This window comes from Chaetura pelagica, unplaced genomic scaffold, assembly GCF_000747805.2.
Source record: "Chaetura pelagica isolate M959 unplaced genomic scaffold, ChaPel_1.0 scaffold264, whole genome shotgun sequence".
Classification (NCBI taxonomy): Eukaryota; Metazoa; Chordata; class Aves; order Apodiformes; family Apodidae; genus Chaetura; species Chaetura pelagica.
In genome coordinates, this window is record NW_009953064.1 from 361,101 (window position 1) to 369,020 (window position 7,920).

At 56.2% G+C, this 7,920-nt stretch overlaps 1 protein-coding gene across 1 annotated transcript in view; it reads left to right on the forward strand.

The window, feature by feature from the left end:
- Positions 1-7,920, forward strand: part of ETV5 (ets variant 5) — a 14,111-nt gene that overhangs the window by 2,352 nt on the left and 3,839 nt on the right. The window contains 5 exon segments of the mRNA XM_009996755.1: positions 135-222; positions 374-421; positions 544-594; positions 5,855-5,984; positions 6,086-6,372. Coding sequence (XP_009995057.1) covers positions 135-222; positions 374-421; positions 544-594; positions 5,855-5,984; positions 6,086-6,372 — 604 coding nt within the window.

The window sequence follows — 7,920 nt, forward strand, 5'->3', positions numbered from 1 at the left end:
CTTGGGGACCCCCCCCGTCCTTGGGGACCCCCCGTCCTTGGGGACCCCCTGTCCTTGGGCACCCCCCGTCCCTGGGGATACCCCATCCTTGGGGGTGCCACCCTCCCCAGCCATTCCTGCCTTGCTCCTTGCAGAAGTCCTGTGCAGAGGAGGGCCGAGGCCGGCCGGGGGCTGATAGGAAAAGGAAATTTTTTGAGACTGATCTGGCCCACGACTCAGAAGGTAGGCAGGGCTGGCCCGGGCAGCCGTGACCTCCCAGCAGCCCCCACCAGCCCCCCTCTGCTCGTGTGCGTTGGTTTAGAAATAATCCTGTGAATAATGGCAGTTTTATTTGTCCTTCTGTGGAGTGCATAAGTCTTTCACTCTGTTCCAGAGCTCTTCCAGGATCTTAGCCAGCTCCAAGAGGCCTGGCTAGCTGAAGGCAAGTCTTCACCTCTTATTTTTGTTGGGTAAAATTTCCCCGTGAGCCGTTTTTTGAGAACCAAAAACACCATAAACCCACTTTTTTTCTTGTTTTTTTTTATTTTTATTTTTATTTTTTAGCTCAGGTCCCCGACGATGAACAATTTGTCCCAGATTTCCAGTCTGACAACTGTAAGTGATCGTTCTGGTTTTTGTTCTCCGGGGAGAGGGAAATGTTTGGGTGTCCGTGCGAAACCCTCGCGCTGGGTTTGGAGCCTCTTCCTGGGGAAGGTGGTTGTTGCTGGGGCTGAGACTGTGAAACCGTGAACTTCTGGGGAGAAAACACATGTGTTTTGGGTTCATCGAGTTGAAACTTGCAACGTCTTGCCCTTTGTAAATGGGGAAAAATTGTAGCCAGATGCATGGAACCGTCTCTGACTGATCTCTGGGCTCCTCTGAGACTCGCTGCTTGTTGGTAGTAATGTTGATTTGCTTATAAACACTCCTTTTCAAGTGGATGCAAGAGCCTGTGCTGGGCTCCTTGGTTAGCCACAATCTCTGCAGTTTCTGGAGCTTTTTACAGTCCCAGCCCAGCACTGTTGGCAAGAGCAGACCTGAGCGGTGAAACTTGAGCCGCTTTAAGCAGCATTAATCACTGGCAAGCAAGCGTGTTTAAAAGGAGGCCAGTGAAAATGCAGTCCCTCTTGAATTGCATAAGAGCAAGAGTTGCTTTTGAGCTGTGTTTCATTGCTGGAACGGGTCAGCAGGGAGGGCAGGGGCTGGTTCATGGCATGTGGTGCTTGCAGGGCTCTGGCTCTGCTGGTGTTGAAGTCGTGGCTGGAGAGGAAGGGGGGCAGGATGTTTTGAGTCGTTACCTGGCAAAGAGAAGTAGTAGCTTGGTGTTGGTAGCTGGGTTTTGCTGCTGAGCCAGACAGCTACAGAACTTGAAGGAAATCAAATTTAGCCTGCAGTCGAACAGATTTTTCATTCCAGCTTTGTCACAGCATGCAGCAGGGGATCTTCTCCGACAGTAAACGCATGTTAATTATTGCTCTTTGATTACTTCTGAGTGGGAAGTTTGCCATTAAACTGTTCCAGACAGCCCAAGTTTTCGATGCACTTTCCCCCCACGTCCCCCCCTCCCTCCTCTCCCCTGAGATAAAAGGCAAGCCCAGAGTCAGGAACTCAAACTGGCTGTTGACATCCTAGCACAGCCCAGCAGCTCTTGCTCCGAGCGGTACAAACTGCAGCGTGCGTGGGAGGGTGGCTCCTAGAGCTGAAGCTGTTTCCAGTGCCTTTTGGCAGTCTCTTGTTTCCTTGTAACCTGAAGAGCTTAGGGAGAAGAGACAAACTTTTCAGGGGAGGGGGAAAAGGAGAGAGAGAAGGGCTTTGGGTTGAGACTCTTCAATGTTATCCTGACCTGCTTGGCCTCTGCAGTGCAGGCATTAAACGTTGAAACGACTTTGTCACTTGAAAGGAAATCTCCCTGCATGACTCCCCCACTGTATTAACCTTCCTTAACTCCGGGGGGGTTGAGACTCTTCAATGTTATCCTGACCTGCTTGGCCTCTGCAGTGCAGGCATTAAACGTTGAAACGACTTTGTCACTTGAAAGGAAATCTCCCTGCATGACTCCCCCACTGTATTAACCTTCCTTAACTCCGGGGGAGAGAAGGCAAAGGTTTCCCTCACTGTCAGGCAGAGGGCTGTGTCAGCTAGGAGGGAGCTCAGGCTGGGGTGGATGGGAACTGGGAAGCCTGGCACTTTGGTACCAGCACTGGAGGGTTCAAAGAGGAGAGAGTCTCCAGTTTACAGCTTCCTGGCCCCATCTCTCATTTCACTCATTTTGAACCAGACTATGGGGTGTAAGGAGAAAAATCTGGTGCAGCCTGCCCCCTGCACCCTGGTTTTGATAGTGGGGATGTTCTTCTTCCCCAGGCTGGGGGTCACCTTGGGGTTCAGTGCCTGTTTAGCTCCCAAGGGAAGATAAATCCTTCCCTAGTCCATACATGTTTGCTGGCATGCGTTGGACTTGGTTCTTGCCGTGATGTAGTTCCTTGCCTTTTCCCTGAGGAAGCTGCTCCTCTCTCTTATCCAGAGCAAACCAGCTCCTGCTCTGTAGCCCTGGCATTCCAGGCTCAGTTTAACCCCATTGCCATGGAGCACCATGCCATATGTGCCGTGTTGGGTCTCGGAATGATGCTCTAAACTACAGTGTGGTTCTCACCTTGCTAAAAAAAAAAACCCTCTTTGCATAACAGCTGCCTGCAGCTCAGCTGCTGCCTGCTCACTGCTCCTGACTCTGAAGCTGAGGTCTCTGGCAGATGTGGGCTTCAAGTTGGGCTTTGGCAGCAAAGTGCCATAAGGTGCTGGGGGGGGAGGCCGGTCGTTGCGCTGGGGAGGAAATCCCACGGTGGAGATGGGGAAAGCAGGGCTCCTCTGAATAAAGCAAGCCTTGTTCTCAGCCTCCTGGACCGAGCAGCAAGAGCAATTTGGTGATTTTTAAGCTAACTGGAGAAGTGGCAGATCTTCCAGGGAAGGCAAGGAGGCCGTGGGTGGCTCCTGCAGAGCGTGTCGTACTGGCCCTCGCTGGGCTGAGGTTTGGGTTTGCTGGTGAAACAGTCCTGTTGGTTTATGGATCTGGTTTATGGATAATATTGTATCTCTGGGGTTTGTTTGTTTGTTTGTTTTTTAAATAACTGGAGAGTGATGGTGTTGTGCTGGACAAATCAAGCACCTCAAGGGGCTTTGCCTTTTGTAGGGGTTTATTGCCAGGAAACTTATGGCCCCCTGTATGGGCAGCACATGGCTCAAGCCACTGGCAGGGTGCAGAGTGGGTGTCTTACACACCAGTATGAAAGCAGAAGGTTTTCTTTCTGAGGAAGGATTGTTTAAACAAAGGAAAGCAGGAGCCTGGCTTCTATTTCTGGCTCTTCTCCTGGTGTGACCTTGGGTGCGTCCTGTAGCGCCGAGGATGGAGGGGCAGGCGGAGAGTGTGGCTCCCAGGTGCCGGCTGGAGCGGGTGCCAAAGTGCCCGGCTGGTGTCCAGGCTGGGGATAGTGGTTTGGTCACCTTCCCCCTGGCTCAGGGTGCTGCTGGCAAAGCCAGCGTCCACCAGGCTTGGCCTCTTAGAAGTTCTGCCACGCTGGTGGTTGAGAACAACCTGCCTGGTCCCCCACTAGGGGCTTCAGTGGCGATTCAAGGCCCCAGACAGCTTTGGGGGGTGACATTTCCCATGGGACACCTCTTGGCTGAAGGCTGACACTTGGGGCATCTCCAGCTTGGCTGGCAGTGTGGCAGTGGGGGGAAGTACACCCGAGCTCCCCATCTCTCCCCCCTGGTTGTGCTGCTTTCCCAGCTGGGCACAGCAGCATCCGTGGCAGGTCCCTGTGCCGCCCTCCCTGGGCTCTCTCCATCCCCAGGGGCTACAGCAGCCCAGTGAGGGGCCATCAAGCACCCACGAGTGCTCTTGCCATGGCTCAGGCCCAGCGTGGGTGTGCCATGGCATGTTCCCTTGCCCTTTCTATAGTTAAGTTGTTCACTCTGCCTATTTTTGTATTTTTTTTTAGCTTTTAATTACAGTGCAAAGCACAGGACCGGAAAGGTTATAAACGCTTGTGCACCCAAACGTGCCTTTGAAGTTTTGGGTAATGGGGCAGGGCATCCCTTTTCCTGGGAACCCTCCTGCCACTTCACCTGAGACCCAAAAAGCAGCTCCATCCCCCTGTAACCAGGTGCTCCAGCCTCCCTGCCCTGCCTGGGAAGGAATTTGGCAGGCAGACCATGTCCTGCCGAGCAGCGCCGGCCCGGCCGCACGCTGTTTGTGTAAGGAATCCAAACGCTGCACAAAGTCCAGGCTTGGCCAGCTGGTCTCTGTTAGGATCTTAAAGCTCGTTTCCCTTTTCTTGAATGGCAGCTCTAAGCTCTGGGGAAATTTTTCTTCTGGTTGTTGTTTTTTTTTCCCTTCCACCCCCCTTCTTTCCCTCCTCCCCGGCCGCATGAATGGAGCGCTTCAAATTGTTTGTGAATGGAGGGTGGTGCCTGCTCTGAGACTTGTTGGTTGGTGGGGTGGGTTGGTTTTTTTTTGCCTCCCTTTTTCTTCAATGAATAACCGGGCCCCATTGTACGCCTGGCAGGAAAAAAAACCAACCCGCTCCAACAACACGGAGCCTGTTAGGGAGGAACATGCCTGCTACAGGCAGCTGGAACCCCTCCACAGCCAGTTCCCCTTTGCTGTCCCCCGTGGCTCAGAGGGTGCCCGGGCTTTGCCGCCGCTGGGCTGGCCCCCCGTGAGGGCTGGAAATGCTGAGAGTGGCAAAACCTCCCTCTGGGGGGGTGGGGGGTGAAAAGGAGGAGGAGGAAGGGGATAAATCTGGCTGGGGGGGGCTGTGCTGGCTCAGCGCTGGGCTTCGTGTTTCAAATCCTCCTGGGGGTGGTTAGGGGGACGGGTTATGCCCTTGGTACCAGCTGTGCTGGGCCGTTGTGGGGGGAAGCAGAGGGGGGAGCCAGCAGCTCTTTAAAGCTTTTGACAAATTAGGGGAGCAGCTAATTACCTGGCAAGCTGTGAACAGTTGTCTCGGAGCTATTTGCTCCTCTCTGGTGTAGCTGGGCTGTGTTTAGACTTTGCATGAAGCTAATACTCCACTTCCGATCAGCCTTGGCTCTCCCCTGCAGGCACTATTTAGGTAAAGATCTCCGAGGTGCTTTCCCTTTCCTAGAGCGCCCGCTTTTAGAAATTAATTAGGTTAAGCATTTATTACTCGGTTTAAAATGTATTTATAGTGAGTGGGCTTGGGGAACGTGGAAGGATTTGGGTTTAGTGGGACCTTTGCCACTTGAACTCCTACCACTGGGGGGGACCCCAGGACTGGGTCACCTTGGAGGACCTTGGCTGAGGGAAGGTGGGTCCTATTTAGCCACTTATTGACTCTCTGGCTGGCTAGCTGGGAACTAGAGTGAGCAGGTTGCTGTGTCCTGCTCACGGGTTCTTGCAGCTCCAGGCTGTCAAGCCCCTTTGTTTCTTGCCCCACAGCTCAGGAAGGCAGCTGCTGCCTGCCGTGCCCAGGCTCATCTCCCCTTGCTGAGGGGCTTTTGGCCCAGCCTAGGCACCCTGGCTGTTTTTCAGCTGCCTGTTCCTCTCTCACAGCCCTGTGAGCACAGGTCTGTGCTGTTCCCTGCCGATCCCTCTTGGATCCCAGTGGGGAATGATTCCCCCTTCATAAGCAATGTCATGGGCTGGAGGGACTGTCTGAGCCCTGGGAGCCCTGCAGAAGTCAGGCCTGCCACCCTGGCTCAGTCCACCAGCACGTCAGGTTCTGCTGGGGCATCATCCCAGCATGGTTTTGTTGCCTTGGGTTGTTCACCCCGTTCCTGAGCAAAGAGAACCTGGAGGGGGATACTCCACAGGTGACATCCCCTGTGGGGTGAGCCTGTATCTCCTCTCTCGTTGCAGTGGTCCTGCATGCCCCACCTCCAGCAAAAATCAAGCGGGAGCTGCACAGCCCTTCCTCGGAGCTGTCATCCTGCAGCCACGAGCAGGCTCTCTGTGCCAGCTACGGGGACAAGTGCCTCTACAACTGCTGGTAGGTAGTGGGGACACAGATGGAGCCCTGGGGCAGCAGCACGGGGATGCATCTGGCTCCTCAGCCACCCAGCATGGCTATCACCCCTCTCCCCTCCACAGTGCCTATGACAGGAAGCCCCCCGCTGGGTTCAAGCCATTAACACCACCCGCCACACCGGTGTCCCCTGCCCAGCAGGGCTCAGCTCTGCCACTGCCACCTCCAGCAGCCACCCATGGGGCAGCCCCAGCCCCACACCCGCTGCAGGAGCAGAGGCTGCAGGAGCAGAGGCTGCAGGAGCAGAGGCAGCAGACCTTCGCCGTGCCGCGGCCACCTCACCCGCCCGTGCACATGCCAAAGATGATGTCTGAAAACCAGTACCCTGCAGAGCAGAGGTGAAGCCTGAGCTGTGGGGAGGGAGGTGGGGATGTCCATCTGCCCATCCCCTTGCTGCAGCTGTGGACCACGGGTTGGACCTTGCTTCCTCAGGGCCCGTGGGAACCAGCGTGGCAAAAACCTGCTACTTCCCACTGGGGTCTCGTGGCTCCTTCTCCCCTTGAGGCAGCTGCCTTCTCGCAGGGACCAGTCCCAGAGGCAGCAGGCAGATCCCTCACCTCCCCCTCCGGAAAGGTGAGGGTGGCAGAAGCTGCCACCTGCATCTGTCCCTGCAGTGATGGGCTGTGGTGCTGAGTCAGAGCTCCCACAGCTTTCCAAGCTGAGCCCTGCCAGTCTGGGGAGCTGCAGCATCCCTGGGGGGGAGCGTCAGTCCTTAGCTCCCCTCTGCATTGCATGGCATCACCTTGGGTTTTTGGGGCTGTGGAGGGAGAGGCCCTGCTACCCACTTCCTCTCCAAGCCGTGGTTTTGTTCCCAGAGGCTCTGCCCGTCCCCTCCCTTGCCTCTGGTTTCCTCATGCTATCGGGAGGTGACATGGCCCAGGCCACAGGTGACCTCTGGCTTTGCTTGGAGCTTCCTGGATGCCCTTTGCTGGGATGATGGCTGCTGTCTCAGCGGTGGTGGGATATCCCCTTTGGGCATGGAGCTGGAGGTGGCAGCCTAGGAAAGGCTCGGCAGTGGCTGAGCATCCCTCCCTGGCAAAGCAGAGCCCGGCAACCTTCAAACTATGCAGGGGACTGGCCACGACCCCTCGGGAAGTGCCGTGACAGCTCAGGGCTTGGGTTTCACTCAGGAAGGGCAGAGGGACACAGCTCGGAAATGGAGTAATCCCAGCCCAGCAGCTGGGAGGGCTCTGGTTACAAAGCCAAATGGCGCAGGGCTGGCCCAGAGGAGCCGCAGAGATCGCCTTTCAAGGTGCCGGAGGGCGAGGGGATGTGGCTGCCCCCCCTCGAGATGGTCCCTTATCCACCCCCCCTGGCAGAGACGGGGGCTCAAGCCAGCGGGGGCAGCACCGGGAGCTGAAAATAGTGTTCCCTGCTGCCGGGTACCCGCTCTAATCCCAGCCCTGCAGGATTAGCGACCGGCTGGGGCTGCCCACTGGATTTGGCTTTGCATAAGCACCCCAGCCCAGCATCCCCCCCAGGCCCTGCTGCTCTGCCCTCCCACCCCGGGGCTGGATTTTGCTGGTTTACAGAGGTTTTTTTAACTGGTGGGGGGGTAGGTTTTTTGGTCTCACGTTTGCTGCCCTTTTTACCCGGGCATCCCTGCTGCAGCCTAGGGCTGCTGTCATTCCAGGTGCTCCATAGGGATGGCCCACATGCTGGTGTTCCCCCTGCTTGGAGGGGGGGGAACAGGACCCTTCCACACACCCGCTCCCCAGCATTCAACATCACAGGAGGAGTGGCTGTGTTCCTACGGAACTGTCCCAGCCTGCTGTGGGTGGGATGTGACACCACCCATGACACCACCCTGGGAGCTGAGGGCATTAAGGGGTCTCATCTAGGGTGGGAGCTGATGCCATACTGGCCGGGCTGACCCCCCCCACCTTGTGTCTCCCTCCCC